This window comes from Pollachius pollachius (assembly GCF_949987615.1).
Source record: "Pollachius pollachius genome assembly, chromosome: 11".
In the NCBI taxonomy this organism is placed as follows: Eukaryota; Metazoa; Chordata; class Actinopteri; order Gadiformes; family Gadidae; genus Pollachius; species Pollachius pollachius.
The window spans coordinates 7,751,301-7,775,349 of record NC_136944.1 but is presented as its reverse complement, the minus strand read 5'-3'; the positions used below and the strand labels follow the sequence as shown (position 1 = coordinate 7,775,349).

Below are 24,049 nucleotides of genomic sequence, written 5' to 3'. Positions count from 1 at the left end.
GAACATAGTTCCATAGTCATCTCAGTCAGTGCGTGAAACGTGTTTCAGTCATGTTGAGGTGCATGGCTATAGTGAGTTAATAGATGGCCTGCAGCAGAATACCTGTGAAGCATGATTTTAGCAATAGTCATCCATTGCTATAGTGAGTTAACGGCAGGCCTGCAGTGTGTAACAGTGAAGCCTGTCTTCGTGTTCAGCTACTGCTATAGTGAGTTAACGAAGGCCTGCAGTGTGTAACAGTGAAGCCTGTCTTCGTGTTCAGCTACTGCTATAGTGAGTTAACGACAGGCCTGCAGTGTGTAACAGTGAAGCCTGTCTTCGTGTTCAGCTACTGCTATAGTGAGTTAACGGCAGGCCTGCAGTGTGTAACAGTGAAGCCTGTCTTCGTGTTCAGCTACTGCTATAGTGAGTTAACGGCAGGCCTGCAGTGTGTAACAGTGAAGCCTGTCTTCGTGTTCAGCTACTGCTATAGTGAGTTAACGACAGGCCTGCAGTGTGTAACAGTGAAGCCTGTCTTCGTGTTCAGCTACTGCTATAGTGAGTTAACGACAGGCCTGCAGTGTGTAACAGTGAAGCCTGTCTTCGTGTTCAGCTACTGCTATAGTGAGTTAACGACAGGCCTGCAGTGTGTAACAGTGAAGCCTGTCTTCGTGTTCAGCTACTGCTATAGTGAGTTAACGACAGGCCTGCAGTGTGTAACAGTGAAGCCTGTCTTCGTGTTCAGCTACTGCTATAGTGAGTTAACGACAGGCCTGCAGTGTGTAACAGTGAAGCCTGTCTTCGTGTTCAGCTACTGCTATAGTGAGTTAACGACAGGCCTGCAGTGTGTAACAGTGAAGCCTGTCTTCGTGTTCAGCTACTGCTATAGTGAGTTAACGGCAGGCCTGCAGTGTGTAACAGTGAAGCCTGTCTTCGTGTTCAGCTACTGCTATAGTGAGTTAACGGCAGGCCTGCAGTGTGTAACAGTGAAGCCTGTCTTCGTGTTCAGCTACTGCTATAGTGAGTTAACGACAGGCCTGCAGTGTGTAACAGTGAAGCCTGTCTTCGTGTTCAGCTACTGCTATAGTGAGTTAACGACAGGCCTGCAGTGTGTAACAGTGAAGCCTGTCTTCGTGTTCAGCTACTGCTATAGTGAGTTAACGACAGGCCTGCAGTGTGTAACAGTGAAGCCTGTCTTCGTGTTCAGCTACTGCTATAGTGAGTTAACGGCAGGCCTGCAGCAGAGTCCCGGTGCAGCCCGTTGTCAGCCATGCTACTGCTCGTACCTGTGGGTTGACAAGTTGCTGCCGGTTGTGCACCAGACCCCAGGGGGCCACGCCCACGGCCACCACCTTCTTCTGGGGCAGAGAGGGGGCCGCCGCCGCATGGTCCCTCACAGCCTCCCCTACACAGCGGCCCACCCCCTCCCTTAGCCCGCCCGTGAGGATCCACGCCCCTGGAAGGAGGGGTGTGTGTGGGTGTTTAAAAGACAGTGTGTGTGTGTGTGTGTGTGTGTAGTTGTGGGTGTGTGTGTGTGTGAGGGTGTGTGTGTAGTTGTGGGTGTGTGTGTGTGAGGGTGTGTGTGTGTGTGTGTGTGTGTGTGTGTGTGTGTGTGTGTGTGTGTGTGTGTGTGTGTGCGAGGGAGAAAGAGAGAGAAATGCCTTAGTAAGAAAAAGTAAGTCAACTAGCGTATAGCAAATGCAGATAGTCAGCGTAAGCTTTATTTCTGTGAGAAATGCAGCAGTGAACAATTACAAAAACAAATACATACACTGAACATTTGGGAAGTGCAGACTTAAAGGTCATTGTCTTCATATCTGTTTATATATATATATTTATTTTTCTTAATGACTTGTTTTGATGAGAACATTCAAGTATAACTCCCTGTATCTTCAAACTTAATGTCAGGATGTGTTCAAGTCTGCCCTACACTTTGGTTGTGAGGCTTTGTTTCGTGTTGAAGAACATGACATGCTGTTCCAAATGTCAGGCGTGCCACCCCTGCAACAGGAGGTTGTTATGTGCTGCCGCAGACCATTTGAGCCCTAAGGGCAAGCTTGCAAGAATGCTTGTGTGCAAATACGACACATGGATTCAATCCATCAACACATCCCCATTGCTACACTACAGAGGTCGCCGTTTAAAGCAATTCTGTGAATGGTGTGAGGGAAATACGTGTCAAGTTTAAAAAAGGACAGAAAAATTTAGGATAAGTGAAGGGACTTCCCATCACCTCTTCCATTTCCATTTAGCAGACGCTTTTCATCCAAAGCAACTTACAATTAGTTCATTTTTCAGAAGAAAGAGGAACAACAATATGTCGCTGTCAGTACAGTAAGGATGTTCGTAGAACAAGTGCTAAGCCCTTACAATTGCTTGGTTCGACCATTTCCTGTATACAACAAAGACACAAAGAGAGCAAGGATACGATGCTAAACAAAGTACTACTATTAAGTTCAAGGACGTACAACACACAATAAGTGCGTTCATTAGCTCCCAGGACGTACAACCTAGACTAAGTGCGTACATTGAGTGCCATAAGTGATGACAGGGGTGTTTTTAGGAGAGTAAGGGAGGAGAAGGGGCAGGGTGGGGGGGGGGAGTCTTTGCAGAGTCCAGGCGAACTCTGAACAAGTGAGTCAACTAGCGTACAGAAAATGCAGACGGTCGGCCCTCCTGTCTGCCTCACCTGTGCTCTGCGCCGCCCTCACCAGCCCGTTCCTCATCACCTCCCGCACCCACGGCTTCACCTTCTCCTGGCCCTCGCCCCCGACCACCGAGACCACGAGGTTGGGAGAGGGCACCGCCCAGTGGGCCGTCATCAGGGTGAAGACGATCTGGGGGGGCGTGTCCCGTGACAGCCGCAGGAACTGGAACAGGGGAAGAGAGAAGCATAAGAGACAAGAGAAGGAAGCCCTGACCGCTCTGGCAGTGTTCGACTGAAGGGCTTCTCCAACTGAAGGAGGATGTGGAAATGTTCATGATGTACAATGCCTCACTCCCTAAATCCATACGAATAAGGTGTAGAAAATTGCAAAGCATGTGAATGGGTTGGTTCCCATGGCCTACTGATCACAAAGCTTCAATAAAAGTCTATACATCATACTTGGTTTTGTTCAAACTATGCAGAGTATGGCAATTGGTTGTTGACTAAATTCATTTATATTGACCAAAGTACTTGATAACACCATGTCGATTCTGAGATATTGATGTCTTTGCATTTTAAAATAGTTGTTATTAAGACAGAATCAATAGCTGAAGATTAAAGTTGAATAAATACACTTTTTATTTTCAACTAGAGTGAAATATGAAATGTAATCATGTGATTGAGTCCACAAAATGAGCCTATTTTGTGGTCAGGGCCTCAGATCTGGCTATATCACACCCTCTAAAAGTCATCCATTGAAATAAACAGAAAGAAACGTTTTTAATCCAAAACACTTTAATCATGAAAACAACGAAGCAAATAACACAGGATTTGAAATAAATAAAAAACAGACCCATAACAATTAGCTCAAACTACAATCCAAGTTTGTTTCAGCTGTCGGTGCGTCCAAAGCCGACCGCCGCCTCAAAGTCCTTGAAGCTGAGGTGACCGTCTGAGTCGTGGTCTGCGTGACGGAAGGCCTCTGAGGCGATCCTCTGGGGCAGGAGAGGAGCCACTGTCGTGAACGCTGCCTCAAAGTCCTCCTCTTTGAGGAACCCCCGGCGGTGCCTGTCGAAGGCACCAAACACCTGCCGCGCCCTAACGTACGAGTCCGGCTCCTCCTCTGACAGCTTCTCCTTCATCAGAGTCTCAAACATTTGGAGGGTGAGCGCCCTCTCTTGCGAGTGGAAGCGCTGGTCTCCCATGAGCTTGTCGGTCTCCGACTTGGAAGGCTTGTAGCCGAACAGCATCACCACGGCAACCTTCAGGTCCTCCCTGCTCAAGAGGCCATCCTGGTCTTCGTCGCAGAGCTCAAACACTGTGGCGATCCTGAATCGGTCGACGCCACTGCCTGCTCTCCTTGCTAGTCTGTTCAGAGCAGAGGCCATCCCTGCAGAAATTCATAAACAGAGGTTGAAGAACAAAAAAATATGGGCTGTTGCGAACTTTGAGCTCGCAAGAAAGCCAAGAAACAGATGAAAGATTAGTCAACGGTTAAGGCTTTACATTGGCCTATAAATGCTTGATGTCTCGAATAGACAAAAAGATTTACACTACTCATGAGAGGAAGTGTGTTAGTTACATTATATGGAGGACGTTTTCATTCATGAGAAGGTGTGCATTGATGGCAGAAGTAACATGTGAACCTTATGTCAGCCCCTCTAACTTATTTGAAGAGTATCATAGGATGGAACACGTTTATTTCCCCAGGGGAATGACATTACAAGTATAATGCTGTTATAATCCTGCTTGAATGTCACGTTGTTGTCAAACAGGGTGCAGACTACTTGGCTGTTGATACTTGTCGGTAGTACTACTAATAATTACTCCAGAAATGAATGACCTATTGAATTAAGTAGCTAATTCCACTTCAGAAAAGTCAATAACAACATGCTAGCGAAAACTCTTGACAACTGGAATCTGGAAACTGGAAAAGCAAAACAACACTGATGACTAGCAATAGACATAGAGTCTCCCTCTCAACTTTAAAGTAGGATAATTATTAAATATCATAGCATTTCATTAAATGCAATAAAAGGGAAAAGCAGTACTTACCGGGTTCTCCAAGTCGCGGAACACAACATTGAGCTGGATTGGCTGACGGCCACAGGCATTGGAGAGCGCTCTGCGGTGGACTTGAAAACACGGCATGGATCTCTTCTGATTACGGAGGAGCATGGAGATCACGGCATGGATCTGGTCTGATTACGGTGACACTTGGACAACATATGTTTGACCAGATTTAAGAAATGAAAAACAGGGACATATGTAGTTTGCCATTCCATTTAGCAACAAAATATATGTGTTTATTTCTGAAATAAAAAAGGGGGACACATTAATATTTTGTCTGTTCATATCATGGTCGATTTTATCATTATATATCATATCTATAACACATAGAGTGTTGTACTGCAGTAAAGGGTTAGGCAGTATTATACATGACCAATGATTCATTATGATTTATTTTAAGCTTTGGTTATTAAGTAGCTCAATCAAATAGGATATCATCCTATATTGTCTTGATAGGCAATTGTTTATGATCATTCATGGTATAAAGTCGATCGATACAACGGTTGCGCCACAGATAGACACAATAATCAAAAACCAGTCTAAAAATTAATAAACATGAGCAAGGTAGAACCTTTTCAAAATCGATTAATATGTTTCTTAAACTCTTATTTTATTTTTTAGATAACATAAACAGACACAACATTTTTCAGTGACAGGCCCCCAGAAATGGGTACTGTAATCTTAACCCTACATTACCCAATTATTTACCTTGTTCACAAGCGTTCTCATACCCAATAATTCATCATTACTTCCCTGACAACTCTCATTTGTACTTTAAGCGTCTATAAATCACATGACTCATCACAAAAAAAAATTCAGAGAGGAAATCAGACCTTAGACACATAGTCTATCACCTTCACTCAGGAGAACCTTTTTTGGAGTTATTACACGTTAATGTTAAAGCAGGCCTACAACAGAAGATTGACAGGTTTTACAGGTGCATCAGATAACAACTGGCTCCGTTCAAGGCAAATCAATAACAGGAGTAAAGTACTAAAGTTCGCTAGGGCTACTGCCTGAGGAAAGGGTCAAAGAACAAAAACAATATGCTATAAATATTCTTTCCTCACCCAAAGCGAATGAGAACTAAACCTAACTCTCTGCTCAGCTAGCCGGCTCAACAGTGAGTTTGACTATGATGTAATCTGAATCATGAGGTGGCATTCAAATTATCCTTCAGCAGGATCCGCTTTCTGACAACTCACAAGAAGACCATGTGATGCATGAGCTTGTGTGAGAGCGAGAGGGAGAGCGAGCGAGAGGGAGAGAGAGAGAGAGAGAGAGAGAGAGAGAGAGAGAGAGAGAGAGAGAGAGAGAGAGAGAGAGAGAGAGAGAGAGAGAGAGAGAGAGAGAGAGAGAGAGAGAGAGAGAGAGAGAGAGAGAGAGAGAGAGAGAGCTAGAGCGTTTGTTGCCAACATAGAGTTGGAGATGTGTAGAGCTGGGTAAACACACCACTGATCCTAGAGACTTAAAACGGCAATGAGTTTGCTTGTTGACTTACATGCCCACATACACTGTGTCGTTATTATCATCAGAGTTCAGCTCAAGTCTGTCATGTTTACTATATGTCTATGGGCTTTTGTTGGGCCCATGCCATCTTGGGCGTGTCATAGCTTAGTGCACCTCGTCAACTTTGGTGAGTTTCCAGCTCTAAACTCTTAATTCTCAAGTTGTCTTGCCAACTTCTTGCTTTAAGGTTTCAATTATGTTCTGCTAACATTCTGCTATCAGCTACTTCTGTTTTCTCCACAAGTAGAATCTTTTGGAAAGTGGCTAAGAAGATTCTCCTCTATGCTTTGGAATCCCCCAAATCTGATGATGGCCGTGCTAAATTTAGAAAGGGATGGAAAACGACGCACCATACTTCCCTATTCTACTGTAGCCAGCCTAACTCAACTCGGCTGAGCAATGACTCACCCTAAGCTCTGGCTTTCCCTACAGTATGTACCAATGAAGCCAACTGACGTAGTTTAGTTTAGTTTAGCGTCAGAGCCAGAACAACTCAATCATGAACAACTCTGTTCAGAGAGATCTTAACAGCCAGAGGACTGTGTCTTCAATCTGCCATACCATTATATTCAAACCAATGTATTGAGCAATACTTAAAAATGGCTTAAAGGACTAGTTGTCTTATGTCTTTCTGTTGTACTGGTTACTAAAATATAGTGAAAAAAAGCAGGGAAAAAAAATAGATGAAAAACCACTCAGGGGAGAACCACATTACCTTCACTATGCAATCAGAAACACAAGCAGTAAGATGAAGCCTGAAACCTGTGTTTTGTGACAATGGAAGCTTCTCCCGTTTTGTCCAGTCAACAACAGTGAGTTGTAGTATATGCCAACCACTGCTATTCACAGATACCAGTCGAACCTGCTAAGGTTAACAATTACTTTTTTCAATATTGATTGGTTGTGGGCCACAAAACCTTTATGCAACCTGCAGTATGAAGAGATTTAACTTTATAGATATTTGAAACTGTTAACTGCAGAGACTAAAGGTCTGGTATGAAACTTTAAAGGTTAGTAAGGTAAACTAAAGGTTAGGTTTAGTTGAAACCCATGTTGGGGGTATTGGGCTTCAAAGTAATATACATTGTAAAATATATTTGTATTGGTGCACGATGGAACCCAGGCCTCATTTTACAGTTTTGTATAGTATTTTCAATTTGCCGCAGCTAGCATCAACCAAAAGTAAAACAATATTAGTTGAATTCCCAAGACAACAAATCATGGGTTCTGTATCCCAATCACTGCATATAACATTTCTGCAATGTCCCTAAAGAAGATAACAGTAATTTAGCAAGATTTCTTTTTTTCTATTTGTAAGCGAGGTAGAGGATCTTTATCCAACATGAAAAAACGTCCTTCTAGAACTGTGTTCTAGAATGCCCTGGCTGATCGAACTCTTCCATCTGAATCACTAGCACTCTATCCCGTGGCTGTTGTCACAAAGGGACGGTCTAAATCGTATCACTCGTGTGGCATGTGCGCCATAGTATCATACTGCCAAATGTCTTGCTAGCTATCGCAATTAATAATAAAATGGACAGGGGTAGCCTGACAATGAAGCCAGTAGCAAATTGCAAATAAAGATAGTCGATATGATGCAAGTACAATATTACACATATCGTGGATTATGCAAACTGGTATCCCGAGACACTTCCACTACACTCAGAAGCGTCCTGCCATAGCGCAGGCACTGTTTCAATTGAACTCCACAGTTGGAACCCCAAAAGAGACTCTTGCTGATCAAGGCACTGTGTTTGTGTCACATGAATATATGGGTTTTTAGGAAGTATTCAGATGGATATGGGAGGTACGGAACCTGGGGGGCCACACAGGCGTTTGTCAGGTGCGCCCGAAGGCAGCAAAGACAGAGGCTGACTCTAAGCTTCCTTTCATCTTGCTGACTGCCGAATGGAACGGCAGGTCGGGGCCGTTTTGTCTTTGCCACTCAGAGCGTGTGGGTGGGTTGGGAGGGGGCTCCTGACCTAAGGTTAGGGGTGGGGATATGTTGTGAAGGGGGCATCGCTTCGGAGCGGACAGCTCAATTGGGGGGAACAGATGCAGCTGTAGGAGTTGAGCATAATGATTAAGCACAACGTATATATATATATATATATATACTGTTAACTATAAATGTTATTTGGTGCTCTCTCTCTCAGGTTGGGGCCATGTTCGTACAGTCACTGATCGTGCAACGGTGTTCTGTCAATGTTGATCACTGTCATTCGGTTCTGTGATGTGGTTTTAGTGGCGTTTGCTTGAAAGTTTCATTCAGGAAGTTTCCCCTTCCTAAATGAAAGACATTGTTGTTGCTTGAGCCTGACTCATTTCCAAGCCAGGGAGCAGCACTGATCTACACTCACCTGCAACATGACCTTAACGCTCAACATCTTGTCCTCACATTGTAACACGAGCAGGTCGCTTCGCCCCTCTCCCCCCATGGTGACTCACGTGACTGTGGCGCCGCCCGGCCCCCGCGAACTCCACCTCTCCGAAGGCGTCGGTGGGATACTCCGAGGAGTGCTGCCCACTGTCCCATTGGCTGACGATGGCCGCGCCAAAGTAGTCTCCTGTGGCGTTGGAGCCGTGCGTCCCCCGCGGCCCGCCACACTGACACAGCGCTCCGTTACTGGGGGGGGGGGGGGGGGGGGGGGGGTTGGAACACAAGGACACGTCAGCAATGATAACGAAAGCAAGGAGTTCATAGAAATATCATGGTTATGGCGATAAGCACCATCCTGCACCGGCGATTAAATACAGAAATACAGATGTCAAGCATTGCGATTGTAATGTGTCCAGATTGGATTCTGTCTGTCTGTCTGTCTGTCTGTCGCTGTGTGTGTGTGTGTGTGTGTGTGTGTGTGTGTGTGTGTGTGTGTGTGTGTGTGTGTGTGTGTGTGTGTGTGTGTGTGTGTGTGTGTGTGTGTGTGTGTGTGTGTGTGTGTGTGTGTGTGTGTGTGTGTCTGTGTGTGTTTGTGGTAAGGAAGGGTGAAGAGGGCTGCGAATTCACAGTTAACAATTAAAATAATGAAGGGAGTCACCTCAAAGGTCACTCACAAACACAAATACATACACACACTTCAGTAAAAATCGTGTACCAGGAAGCAAGACACGTGGGGAACCAAATTAGAGACCTGGGACAGACTTCCAAACAAGGCTCTCACTACAGAGCAAATCAATGAGAAAAGGCGGTATGTCAGCGTCTGTGACCAACTATGGGAATGTTTCTGATGGTATCTTAGCGTGTTTGTGCAGTCACTAAATTAGCTTCTGTCTACATCTTTTGCATCTTCTGTCTACATCTTCTGTCTACATCTTTCCCCCTTCTAATTTATTATTCCGTCTGTTTTAGCATGTTGTGGTGACTGCGAATGGATGTCTGGACTCTCCTTAGTGTTAACCGGCCAGCACCGAATCGCCAAAGATGTTACTTTTATAAACAAATTGACTTAAAATGATTTGCCTGTATGCGTCAATTATGGCACCCAATGCACTCCTGACAATCCCTGGAAGGAGGGATCCCCCACTCTGTGTTCCTTCTCAAGATTTCTTCCTTGCTCAAAAAGGATGTTCTTTCTTGCCCTCTGGGGGGATAGGGTTAGGGGGCTGTCATAAACATATGGCCTGTTAAGCCCTTTGAGACTGTGCCTAAGGGCTAATCAAGGGCTATACCAATCAAATCAAATTGAGAATAGTTACCTGTTGTCCTCTATGAAGGTGCTGCACATGCGCTTCTTGATGATTTTAGGAATCCAGCTCTGGGGTCACAGAGAAAAGTTGAAAGAGTTAAAAGGGTCAGGAGTATAGGCAACCACATGTTGTACAGTTGATAGTACATTCAAATATATGTCTGTGTGTTTGTGTGTATGCGCGTCCGTGCGTGTGTGTGTGTGTATGCACGTCCATGTGTGTGTGTGTGTGTGTGTGTGTGTGTGTGTGTGTGTGTGTGTGTGTGTGTGTGTGTGTGTGTGTGTGTGTGTGTGTGTGTGTGTGTGTGTGTATGCATGTGTGTGTGTGTGTGTGTGTGTGTTTGTGCGTGCATGCCACGTTTACATGTAGATGGTATTGCTGGCAAGAAAGAAAGAAAGATAGTATCAGCTGATTCAGGACTAGGTATTGGACCAGATGTTGTGTGTGTGAGTGAATGTGTGTATGCATGTGTGTGTTTGTGTTTGTGTGTAAGTGGAGTGGTTAAGGTGGCAGTAAGTAAAGAGAGACAGAGAGGGGGAACAGAGCAGAAATGTCAGGAATTTAAAAACGGTTCAGGACTGGCCAAGAACTTGGGGCAAGACAGCGTCTTGCCTAGGGGGTTGTACACAACCACCCGAAGCACAGGTGACCACATTCCACCTATTTAACGACCTTGCAGCGAGCACACACAAGCACCGTAGGAAATGCCTTTGCGAATCTGTACAACAGTGAGGATTCAAACGCATGGCAAAGGCTTTATAAATACTCATAGTCAGATCGCTGAGCACCAAAAAGAAAAAAAGGGATAAACAGGATGGAAGGTTATGAGCCAACTGCATTTCAAAGTCATTGTTTGCTCATACACTTGTCGGAGCACTGGTAAGAATGATCTGTCACCTGTACTGGTGTATATAATTCAATAAACCATGGAAGACAAGACTTCACTTCACCGTTAGTCTGCTCACTAACCAGAGAAGTCTTATAAGCGGTTGGGTCTGACAACTAAAGACGACTCATTGTCTGATGAAATTGCTGTGTAGTTTGAAGGGTTGCCTCGAATTTGGGCTGAAAATGCATGTTTTCTCAAACTTCATGCAAATAGCAGATGTTGAGGTTGTGAATTCCGAGTCAGGCCTAACCACTTATAGGTCTAAATTGGCTTCACCGGTTTTTTAGACTGACCTCATTCCTATGCACGAAACTTTCCAAATACTATTGAAAGTAGCAATGAGATAATTTACAGCCACAAATAGTAATGGTAGGCTAAGTTCAAATAAGATCAGAAAAAATAAATCTAAGATAATGGCAATAACAAGCACAGCGTGCAATTTACTGTTGCAGATTAAGACTCTTCATCTAATAGCATTGAATATGTCTAACTTGTTTGCCTGAGAACTATGCATATTATTTGATGAACGAAATATGGCATTGGCCCACAAAGTTCATAAACATTGGGGTCTTTGGGATTCAACCAATAAAAGACTCCGAGGGGAACTGCATTTCTGGAGTTGGTTATAGTCATACAGCAGCAAAAGACATGTTTGTCAGAAAGGCTGAACAAAGGGTGGGGCATCGAACATCACACGCACACAGCGAGATGCGATCGGGTTTCGCCGACGCGCCCCAGACAGCGGTCACATCTTTGCGGATGGGCTTGCTGCATCGAAACGGCTCGTAACTCGTTACCTGTGGGTAAAACCTCTGGCCATCAACAATAAGTTCAACCATCCACACCTTTCTCTCCCGCTGGATAATGTAACAGTAGCGCAACTATTATTATAAACTAAGTATCAGAGTAGGCCTATCCTGTTTTCTTTCCACCTTTTTTAATACATTGTTATAGAACTGTTAAAAATGACCATGAAAGACATAGATACCTGTGCTTTTTCAGATGTTCTGGTTTCCGCGTTAGCCCCCACTTCATTGTCTTTCTCGGACTTCTCCATGGCGAACGTACTGCTTCGCAAGCGCTTCCTCAACTTTCCCTGCCGGTTTTAGGCGTCCATGTTCGGCTTTAAAGTTGCCCGCTATTCGTGCGAACTGTGCATGAGACGCCTCGTCCCGCTCCAGAGACAGGGGCTCCTCTGGGGAAACCTTCCTCCCTTCTTTACTTTGCCCCGCCCATCAAAAGTAAATGAGAATCATACCAACAGCTGTCCCAAACGGTCATGAAGCCAACATCAGCCAACAACCTCTAATCATAATGGATTTGCAGAGCATTGTACTAAGACCTATTAGCTCTGTCTGACATGAATCAACATGTTCATGTTGATTCATGTCTTCTTGTTTGAACCCTAGGCAATAGTAGTATCGTTGTGTATAAAGTGATCCACTATTCATAAATTAAGAAGAAATTGGCAATAGTAGTATCGTTGTGTATAAAGTGATCCACTATTCATAAATTAAGAAGATAGATCTTCGTTAAGAACTACTGTTGGTATATAATAACTTCTTCGCAAACATAGCATAGCTCTTCATGACTTATAAAACGTTTGGGTATAAAAAATGAAATACTTATTTTTGAGTGTATTTGGCAGGCCTCAATGACAAGAAAGACAAGATAAGCAGTATGATTTAGAAACATGGTAAAACTTTACAATAAGTACATTAATTAACCCTAGTTAATGCAGTGTGACTTTTTGCAAACGTTACAACCCTTTGTATGTTATATTCTCAGTGGTTCACATAAGACACTGTTTCCTGCTTATGGGTGGACACAGAACTGGTCTATTCTGCCCTCAAGATAGTCGTTTTTTTGTAATTTCCTGAACCCCAGGAAGTGGGTGGACAAACAAAACAGCTTGCTCAACAGGTCCTGTTTTGGGCTAAATGATGGCATCAATGATAAATAAAACACAAGCCTAATCCTACTCTCATGTCATCATCTCCCGAACCCATTAGAGCACAATTGGTTTGTAGTTAAATATTAATCGTTATAAGGGATATATCCACCTGACCAATCAAACAAACGAAAAACGAACATCCTGCGTACTCTAGTGAGCCTAAATGTGTACAACTGCTTGCGAGTAAATAAGTGAAAACCGCTATATTCAATATGATCTTACAAATCTCAATACAATGCATCATCATATAGTTCTAATGTCTGCTAAACAAAGGGCTGCGTTTTTGGACACTGATATTGTTCCCCGAGTTATGTGTGTGTATGTTCACCTTTCCTCTGGGCCTGAAAAGCGCTGGAATAAACAAAGATATGGCCCGGTTAGGCCCATAACTCCGGATGTCCATTTCCTGGTGGTTTTTAAAGGGATCAAGGGTCAAGCAGACACAATACTAAGACAGAGCTTTACAGACTTTGTTCAATCCACTGTGAGTTACAGAATTGTAGTAGGTTTCCTAATATACTAATAATACATATTTCATCATTAGCTCACACAAATAGTACGACCGTGGGGGACTGAAGGTAGGCTAAGGACTGCTTGGTTTTAAGCGGCAGCCTGTGCCTTCATATCAGGCTAAGCTTTTTTGTTGATTTCATTTTTTTTTGCTGGTTGTTCGTTGCCTCTCAACTAACGTTGTTGAGGCATACAATAACCTGTGTTGCCCTTTTCTGTCTCCCCAAAAACCACTGAAAACCTCGTCCAGTTGGTGCTACTCCGGAGTCTGGGGGAGCTGGGTGGGGCACCCCACCCAGCCCCTACGGGGGTTTTGTCATAGGGGTTGTGCTGGGAATTTGGCCCACATCAATCGTTCCTGTGTAAACTGTTTGAGGATAAAGAGTCATCCGAACTTAAAACAATTTTGCTAATTTAATTGAGTAATAAAGGTACAATAACATAGAACAATGATAATACATACATACAAACAAACATACCATCATCCGAGGCCTCAGATGGGAGTTTGCCCTGCGTCTCTCCAAGAGCTCCGCAAGGAGAAGTGCAATGCGTCGGCAAAAGCAAAGACTTCTTACAGTGGCAGACCGGTCCCAGCTCTGCTCCCAATTAAGCTATAGTATTGGTTAACCATCTATGAACCTCCTCAGGATGTCATAAAGGGGGACGTAGCCGTGCCTTATCAGTTGGAGCCCTGGCTCCTCCACCTTCCCCAAGGGGTTCAGGAATACAGGCCCCACCCTAATTTTCCCATCACACCCGGTTTACGTAAACATAACCAGTGTTGGGAACGTTACTTTAAAAAAGTAATTAGTTATAGTTACTCACTACTTGTTCCAAAAAGTAACTGAGTTAGTAACTGAATTACTCTATAATAAAAGTAACTAGTTACCAGGGAAAGCAACTATTTTCGTTACTGTAAAGAAAAAAAAAGTTGCTATATGTCAAAGAATTTTGATGCCAGTTTTCTTCCTCTATAGACAAAGTAAACTGTAAACTGTCTTAAATCTTAAACTGTAAACAAGCATTTTATGTATACATAAAAAGAAAGATTTTGTATTGATTATGTAATCTGTACTAGATTATTTTAACCCTTCTGAATAAACTATACTTTATAGCAGAAATCATGTTGGTCATTATGAATTATAGTAATGTACCTATTGTTTATTACTGTGTCCTCTTTGCAGTTTCACATGTAAAAGCAAATTTGGTTTGCCAACCTATTTGATCCAGGTGACTTTTGGTGGATCTGCCAAAATTAAAACAAATAACAAATTCTGGCAAATTGATGGCAATAAAAATGGCACCGTCACACCTGTTGGTAAGATGAAAAGCACAAATGATACACACATACCTTCACATTTAAACAGATATCTACCAATATGGCAATGATTGGCTCCTGATTTTTAGTTGTGTTTCATCTGGTTCCTCAGGACTCGAAAACTACTATGTCCAGGCAGATGACGAGGTCTTCCTGCGCTTCACAACCATCAAACTGTGAATGTGGCGCCATCTTCCTGCAGATTACTGAGGGCTGATCGACAATCTTACATTATTTGTTACTCACTGTATCAAATTAGTTGATTTGATATGAAAATTAGTTTAAAAACGACATGGAGGTCGAACCTATAATTAAATAAAGGATTGAATTTATCATATGAGTATCATTCAACTTTGTTCACACACACACACACACACACACACACACACACACAAAAAACGTGTTTTAGTGAATTAGGAATTGTCTCTTATGGACAGAAAGACAAAAAAAGTAATTAGTTATAGTTACTCACTACTTGTTCCAAAAAGTAACTGAGTTAGTAACTGAATTACTCTGTAATAAAAGATTTTTCTGAGCAGTTTTCACTTGGCCTTAATGTGTTAAATGGTTGAACTGCCCATTCAAGGCCCTGATATGCTTCCAACTGAGGCTTTGATATTTTGTCTTTTTTACCCGCAAGCGTCCTCGTGTAAACGGGGCCTAAAACGGAGAATTCCGACACTGAAAACGATGCTTTTCGAAAACGATCACTGAGGTGAATAAATGTGAAAACACTGGGTTCGCGTTGTAGCGTGGACAGGGTAGACGGAGGCTTTCAGAAACGATGACGTTCGGTTGCCATGACACTGCCATGACACTGCCACAAGCTTGAGCTCGAGACCGAGACGCTCATCAAAAAAATGGCAGGTGAAATGCAAATGATGATCTCTCTGTACAATGTACTAATTTATCTCCAGACACAACTCGACATATTGGCTCAAACATATTCGTTGCTCCAACGCCGGAGGAGTCGAGCGCTGTACTTGATGTTCTTCAGCGATGGTAAAAAACCCGAAAGACGACAGTTCAAACCGTACTTGGAGCGGCGTTTCTGGACAAGACCGGGTCAAAAACGATTAACCAGCTGATCAACTGTAAATATCAGCTGATCAACTGGGAATATCAGATGATCGCGCGCCTGTACGTTACGTTACCATGACAACAATTGTTTATCAAAATAATTTTGGTGTGAAACGTGGATGCAAAACATTCCGAAAACGATATGAAAACGATAGTGGACGATTCATTCATAGATGTGCGTTTGTACATTTACCCGGGTTAGCGTGGATGGGGCCTGAATTTCAATTTGCTTGGTTGCAAAGGCTGTGGAACATCTGCCGAACACTACAGGAAATGCCAACTTTCCATCGGATTGCTGCGGACTCGCCATTTCTGCTGCTTCATCGAATCTGTTTGGTGTGTGTGTGTGGCGCGCGTGTCCTGGTTTGTGTGTAAAAACACTGGCTCCGATTGGCTACCATGAAACATGACTCTGCCATAGCCAATCATAATCGCTTATCTCGTTGTTAACCCACCCGGTCTCCTCACTAGCAGTTTGTGTTTGGAGCCAGGGGTGCGTTCGGATTACGCAGTTTATTCAATCAATTCATAGTGTACTGCATACTATGCAGTGCATAATGCACCGCATTTATCGTACAGTAACGGTAACGGTAAGACCGCTATTAAAAAGAACAAAACGCTTGGGAGGAATATCCACACATGTCGCTCTGGCTGGAATTAAAGCCCTCTGGGTATTCCTCTGGCTATTCCTCGGTCTCTTGATTATCGGTTTCTCCACCCGTGAACCACGAGAGACTTGATAGATCCTTGAAAACGGCTATTTAAGCTTGGCTTCTCCACCTCAGGTGCTGGGCATCCCGATTGGTGACAGCGCCAATGCGGTCACTGGCGCCATCTGGGGGAAATGGGCGGTATACCCCGTATACCACATCTCTCCTGGGCCTCCAGGGGAAATGTGCCAGAGCCGGGGTTGCCACACTCCTCGTGTACTCAATACAATGACGGATTACCGCATGGGCAAAGTGGGCACATGTCCAGGGCCCTGGTTAATGGGGGGGGGGGGGGGGCTTGATATATATATATTTTGCACTATGCATACCCGCAGCCGCGGGGTTAGAATCTCTCTCTCTCTCTCTCTCTCTCTCTCTCTCTCTCTCTCTCTCTCTCTCTCTCTCTCTCTCTCTCTCTCTCTCTCTCTCTCTCTCTCTCTTGGCTGCGCGCTGCATTATAATGTGTATGATTGTGGATTGCATGAGTTATAATATGCGACCAAATTCGGTGAGCTAGTGCGTGTATTTGCGTGTTGGTGGGGGTCCATGGCTGGTTTGTGTCCAGGGCCCGTGGTCATGTTAATCCGTCCTTGACTCCGTATTTCATCTGTGGACCAATTGCCTCTATCAAACGATGCTCTCACTACAGAATCACGTTATTTTACACAACTACTCACTCCATGTAGCTTCTTTGTAAGAATATGGGAAGCATATTTTGATGCAGTTAAACTTATTATAATAAGAAATACGATTGCAGGGGTATATGTGCAATGTATGGAGATGAAAAGAAGAAAAGCAATTAAAGAAAAAGCATTAATAATTAATTAAACTTATTAAATAACACAAACAAAAAAAGTGTTCAGCACTTTGCTGGGGGGGGGGGGGGGGGGGGGGGGGACCAGAGGCTCAGCAGAAACGCGTGTCGCTGGAGGAACCTCGGAAGGCGGGGAGTTACCCTGGGTTGAAGCAGCTTCATCTCAGGTCTTCCTCCCCTTTGCTGGGAGAAGGCTGGCGTCTGATTTCAGCCCACCCATCATCCTGGGCACCCCGCTGTGAGACTCCGACAGTACTGTGCCCGGTCGTGGTTCAGCGTTGGGGACGGTTTGGTCGATGGGGAAGGTTCTGGAGCGATGGAGGGTTAGTATTTTTACGTGCATGTTTAGATAGGTCTGATTTCGTTTCGTCATCTCAATGTACAGTTAAATATTATATATAATAATAATAATAATAATAATAATAATAATAATAATAATAATAATAATAAACAATATAATAATTCAAATGTTTTCCCAGTATCACACTTTAAAGGGCTTTACTCCATCGGGTGGACGTGAACGTCTCTGAACATCTCTCATGGAGCATACAAATAAATCCATAGTGAACGTGACCCATAGAAAGTAGCCTTGAAAATATCGCCATGTATTGGTCGTATGTGAATACTGCATATCTAAGCCGGTGTTACGCCGTATTCTGTTACCCACCGTAAAGTGTGACCCCAGGGGTCGCTGTTGCACATTTACTGCAACATGCACGAGTTTGAAGTAGACAGGCATGAAGTCGTTCACGTGCGGAAACATGCACGAGTTTAAAACGTAACATTTGTATCGTCATCGATGACTCGGAAAGGGTTCATTCGTTTTGTGACACCGGGCAATTGCAGGTTGAGTGGCTGAAGCAACGCGGTGGATTTGCCTCTGTGATGGCATAAGGATGATGGGCCTTTCTTTCTTGATACAAACTTAATATATAAGTGGTGTTGGTCAATTGTAAACAGCATTTTACACAGTAGCCTATAATGCTCAAAGGTAAATCAACGTAATAGAACACTGATTGTTGCTTCTATGGGGAAAGAAGCAACGGTGGTGGACAGTAAAGGCCCCATCCATAGTATCGGTCTGTAAAAGGCTAATCAAATCAGATCATATATTTATTAAGCATATTTAATAACAAGGGGAGGGCGGGGGAGATGTTATTTTGTTTTTATATTTTTGTTATAATACCCGCTTTTTTTTTTTATTCCTGCAATTTATAAAATAAACTATGAACTAATGCCTGTATGTGTGATTTTAGTGACTTGGATGGATTTGCACACAGCGTAAGGGTGATTGTGGGTTAAGAGCTGAATTTATTAGGGCACCAATTTGGGGCGATCCGAGGTCCTTCTGCCTACGTTTGGTGTGATGGTGGTTATCTGAAGCCCGCTGCCCAATGTGGAACGAGAGCGCAACGACCGCGCAGGGCCGACAGTCTCGCGCACTGAGCGGCCACTGAAGCGGCAGCAGCCTGGAGGTCCAGCGGAAGCACAGCGGGCCTCGGGACGAGGCGCCCGACAGCAACCTGTTTTTTTTTTTTTTCTGATATCTGTAGTATGTGTACGATTATTCATGTCCACAAGCAACATGAAACAATCCACGATAGGTCACAATCCATGATAGCTGGCCGTCCTATTATGTTCCCTCACTGTGAATGCAAAAAAAAAAGAGTTAATCCTTCATCAAATGTTTTCAGGTCATTTGTCATCATCATATCTGTATGTGTACACAATTGTCCAAGTCTGGGATCATCAGAGTCCACGCAACAGGAAAAATCCACGGTGGGTCACAATAGACTTCTACTGTTTGGAATAAATGAATAACTGCATATATCTGGAGGAATCCACCGTCTATTGCATGTTATTGTGGGACAGTGGCTCATGATTGATAATAACTGGCCAATAAATCATGCACCGTTGTGTTTGGTCTCTCCCAGGTGGGCATGAGGTAGCTTCCACCTGAAACCCGGGGTGTTATTATTTTATACGTTAATTACTGTCGGAAATAAATAAATGGAAAAGTAAGTAGCTGAACCATGTTATTTTCTGTGCGCTGTCTGTGGTTGATATCATTACAGCTTCTACATGTAGGCCTATGGGAGCTTGATTCCTGTGTGGCAGTGTTCAGTACTAAGGCCCATAATAATGATGAGTTGAACGACATTAAGAACCAGGCTTCCACTCACGACAGCCAGCCCTTTATGAATTCTGAAAGTCTCCCTCATAATAATTGGGAGGGGTTTGCTGCACGATTATAACACTTTGATTGCGATTTTATTAAGAAATTAACAGAATTGAATAATAGGCATACAAAATCAGATTTTTTTTTATTGGTTGGATGTTTTTTTATATACCTTTATTATTATTATTATTGTTATTATTATTATTATTATTATTATTATTATTATTAGGGTTACATTTTCTCGATAAGTCAATTGCACAGGCCGAGATTATAATTTCAAGGAATATAGGGTAAGCGTACTTAATCGTGCAGGCCTAAATTAAAATTGGCCCATTGTGTGGTTACAAGCTCTTCTGAAAGCCCAAAACCTTGGCAAGAAGTGTGTTCATAGTTGTATTTCATGCCTCAGTCTACAGTAAATATGGTGATCTCAGGACATTATCACACAAAATCTGATAAATATTTATGTTTGGAAAATTATTTTTTTATACATTTAAAATTATTATGACTTCAATTTCCTCGATTAGTCAATTGCACGGGCCAACATCACGACTTCAATTAATATGTAGGCTACTAAATTGTGCAGCACTTAATTAAAATGTGGCCCATTGTCGGTTACAAGCTCTCCTGGAGGCCCAAAACCTTGGCAAGAAGTTTATTCATAGTTGTAAAAAAAATAGTCTACAGTAAAATAGTCTACAGTAAATATGGTGATCTCACGACAATATTTATAATGTATATAGTATACACATGCACGCACACACACAGACAAACACACGGCCACGGTCGAGAGGTCATCTCTCTCATGACGTCACAATGAGCGGCGTCAATTTCGAGATCTTCTTTCTCAGAATCTTTAATGTTTGCATTTGTCATGACAACTCATATTGAAGACGCTTCTGAACCGAAGAGATATTGCTCGACGATTTCGATGATTTCCTTCTGATTTTAAATTAGTGTCTTTAGTCTCAGTATTGTTTCTGCAAGGAACGAACGGTCCAGTTGACGGTTTGATCCAGTAGGAAACAAGGGTAGGTTTCCGTGACTATCGAGCACCGAAGAAAAAGAAACCGAATGATTCCCTCAGGAATTGGCCGATGAATAGGATTAATTTGTTAAGGAGTTGATTGGCCCTGTCTTGTTTGTTTAATCGTTTATCTGATGCATCGTTTCTCAATGATATCATGGCCTCCCATGATGCGGCCCTCAAGACGGCCCAATCGGCATTAATTAGTTTAGACCCAGTTCTCTGACATCTCATTTTACTTGAGAATCGCGTCTTGATATTGTAAGGCTAAATGTTTATGAGGGGTCACTGAATTAGGCAGCAATTCTTTGAGTTATATATACAACCTTAAGCACCTGTTTAATAGATCGTTGAAGTCGAGGTTTCGGGTTGGTAATAGTTGTGTCCTGTCTCACGTCAAATGTTCACTTTGCCTAATAAATAATAATAATAGTAATTATCATAATAGTAAAAATATTATCATTATTCATAATGTTGTTCAACTTCATCTCCCCTTATAAGCATATTAAAAATATCAATCTTAAAAAATATTATTATTATAAAGATCAAGTATCAGACACAACCTCCCTCTCCTTGCATGTATCATAAGGAGCTTATAGGAACATGGATGCCCGCCTCCCCAAGTGTGCGCCGAAGCCCAAGCCTCCTCCTCAGAAGAGGGCCGTGCTTCCCGCGCCCACCAAGACTCAGCAGAGACCCCCCCGCTGTGCTGGTGGCCCGGTCAGTGTTCCTGGTGAACTAGTCCGCTATAGTGTCCCACATGTCCACATTACTTGCATCATTTCATATGAGACTCCCCACTTTACGGTAGCCTACGTGTATAGTGCATCCACATAGACGTCTGTGGTAAATCTGGATATGTCTTTGAGAAAATTAATCACATTTCATAGTGGTGGCCAATATGTCCTGTGCGTTCCTGTATAGAGGGATGAAGAGGGCATGTAGAACACCACCTGAAACCCTGATTTGCAAAACACAACAAAGTGTTTTGATTCTAATTCAATTGACTTTAATGCAAAGTGCTTAATAACGTCTGAGATCGTTGCGTCTTTCCTCCCTCAGGAGCCAATCAAAAGGAAGGACCCCCTGCCGGTCTTAAAGTCTGCGGCGGTGACCAAGGCTCCTCTCCAGAAGGAGAAGACCCCCGTCCTTCCAGACAGCACCAAGACCCAGCAGAGACCCCCCCGCCGTGATGGGGACCTGGTCAGTGTTCCTGCTGAACTATAGTGTCCTACATGTCCACATTACTTACATCATTTCAAATCGTTAGCCTCATAGCCTCAGTCAGAGTGCTCTTTTACACCTCTCTGATAGTAATTAGGGGCGAGGGAGGGCCATCAGACCTACCACTCAAACCTCTGCGCCAGTTGTAAGATTTGATTCATAATGTATTAGTCGACATAGTTCTCCAGTTTATGTTCTTTAAGTTCTACATAAAAGTAAGTAAGTTTTATGCATGGAAGTTTCATGCATTTTGTGTGTGTGTGTGTGTGTGTGTGTGTGTGTCTGTGTGTGTGTGTGTGTTGGTGAGAGAGAGTGTGTATGTGTTGATACTTACAATTAATATCAGATACTTTAAGGCTTTTACTCAAGCAGTATTCTACTGGTTGACTTTTACCTTTTCCAGAGTCATTTTCTAGGAAGATATCTGTACTTTTACTCAAGTAGGGCTTTCGTGTACTTCTTCCACCACTAACACCACTGAGATATACATCAATAATTAACACTCTGTTACTCCAACAAAGGCTCCAATTACAAAAGGGAAGATGAACAAATTGTTTCTAGGCTGGTTTCCACAGACACATATTATCCATAGAGTCGGGACGGACACTTAATTCAGAGCTGAACGAGTGGTGATTAGTTAAAATAAAAAGAGAAATACTCTGCCCAAGTGTATGTTTTTTCTGGATGCCTTGCAATGCTAGCGATTCATTAGTTTTGACCCATTGGCTAATTCGGTGACATCTGATTGTACTTGTTAAAATGTATCTATGCTTGCTTGTTAAAATTGAACAGCAAATCATTACTGTGCAATTCTTCCGTGCTACGAGAGGTCAGTGCATTAGCCAGTGATATCTGATCACTGGCTAAAACACAAAAAAATACTTTTAATTCAAAATCAAATTACTTCGATCCAAAGCGCTCAATAAGGTCTACTTAGATCAAAACCATTGCGTCTTTCTTCCCTCCCTCAGGAGCCGTTCAAAAGGAAGGACACTCTGGTCTTAAAGTCTGCGGCGGTGAAAAAGGCTCATCTTCAGAAGGGGAAGACCAACATCCTTCCACCCCTCACCAAGACCAAGCAGAGACCCCCCCGCCATGCTGGTGATCTGGTCAGTGTTCCTGGTGAACTACTCCACTTGTGACCTGCATGTCAAAATTACTTACATATTTTAAAATGAGACTCACTATATGCTATGTGTTCAGTACATACACATGCACATGTTATATGGTAAAGCTGGATACATCTTTGAGAAAGTGAACCACACTTCATGGTGGTTGCCAATACGTCTACCTGTGCGTTCCTGTAATATTAATGGGATGAAAAGGACATGTAGAACACCACACGAAACCCTGATTTGCAGACACACATAAGTGTTTTAATTCAAATGACTTCAATGCAAAGCGCTCACTAACGTCTACTGAGATCATAACCATTGCGTCGTTCCTCCCTCAGGAGCCAATCAAAAGGAAGGACCCCCTGCCCCCGCTGGTCTTAAAGTCTGCGGCGGTGAACAAGGCTCCTCTTCAGAAGGGGAAGACCCCCGTCCTTCCAGCCGTCACCACGACCCAGCAGGGAGCCCCCCGCCATGCTTCTTACCTGGTCAGCGATCTGCTCCTTGAGTCACAATCGCTCTCTCATCTTCTCAATGTTACAAAGAGGATGTTCACCCTTCACGGTGTGTGTGTGTGTGTTTTCTATCTTGGACCTAAAGCAGCAGAGAGTGCAGAAACAGGAGAAGTACCGGAGGTGTTATGGCAAACAATTGACCGCAGCAGGTAAACACACTAGTAGCGGAAATCTTCATCTGTTGACAGCCTTGGCCAAGGGCTTCCCATTTAATGTGCTGTAGGTAATGTAACTGCTATTATTTGATTGCAAAGTTGTTTGAAATGGCCCACCCTCAGCAATTAGTGAGTGAAACCCATTTTAACCATTTGGAAACAGCATTTAAACTCCCAGTGTCTCATGAATAACAGGAAGCCTGTCCCATTCAATCAGGCCATCGCTTCCTGCTGAGGAACAAGGCCTCAACTACTCCCTGTGTCTCGTTTCTTTCCCTGCACACAGTTGCCTCGACGGCCTTCAGAAAATACCTGACACCGTTTGAGCGGAGGGAAATCAAAAACTACAAAGAGGTTTGGTACCTTGGAATAGCTGCAGGGAAGATCCAGCAGAAATGCCCCCTCAGCCATGGTTATGATGACAGCGAGGGACACTACAAGATGGTAAATACTAACAGGTGTCCTCCTGAGGGATCCTACCACAAACCCTTTCATAGTAGAAGAATGGGCTTTGTTGGGTTCAGCCAGATGTATTCATATTAATTAAGTTTGGTTCTCTAAGTTATGAATGGGGTTTTAAATGCAGGTTATCAAAGACCACATCGCCTACCGCTATGAGGTCCTGGAGCTGCTGGGTGAGGGCAGCTTCGGTCGAGTCCTCAAGTGCAGA

The 24,049-nt window shown here is 43.3% G+C and overlaps 2 protein-coding genes across 2 annotated transcripts in view; both read right to left on the bottom strand.

The window, feature by feature from the left end:
- Window positions 1-12,032, bottom strand: part of trpm4a (transient receptor potential cation channel, subfamily M, member 4a) — a 32,839-nt gene extending 20,807 nt beyond the window's left edge. Inside the window, exons 1-5 of the mRNA XM_079746298.1 lie at window positions 11,770-12,032; window positions 9,902-9,960; window positions 8,654-8,831; window positions 2,669-2,849; window positions 1,266-1,435 (exon numbers count right to left, since the gene is read on the bottom strand). Of these exons, the coding sequence (XP_079602424.1) occupies window positions 1,266-1,435; window positions 2,669-2,849; window positions 8,654-8,831; window positions 9,902-9,960; window positions 11,770-11,838 (657 nt within the window). The 5' untranslated portion in view covers window positions 11,839-12,032. The remainder of the gene's footprint in view (window positions 1-1,265; window positions 1,436-2,668; window positions 2,850-8,653; window positions 8,832-9,901; window positions 9,961-11,769) is intronic.
- On the bottom strand, window positions 3,458-8,632 carry efcab11 (EF-hand calcium binding domain 11). Its single transcript, XM_079746301.1, has 2 exons — window positions 4,682-8,632; window positions 3,458-4,016 (listed from the first exon to the last, which is right to left on the bottom strand). The coding sequence occupies exon 2, from the start codon at window positions 4,012-4,014 to the stop codon at window positions 3,517-3,519; it is 498 nt and encodes a 165-aa protein (XP_079602427.1). The 5' UTR covers window positions 4,015-4,016; window positions 4,682-8,632; the 3' UTR covers window positions 3,458-3,516.
- Window positions 12,033-24,049: the final 12,017 nt, after the last annotated feature.

Bases quoted from the DNA above. Each gene is read 5' to 3' on its own strand.
- efcab11 (XM_079746301.1), bottom strand. From the start codon at position 4,014: ATGGCCTCTGCTCTGAACAGACTAGCAAGGAGAGCAGGCAGTGGCGTC.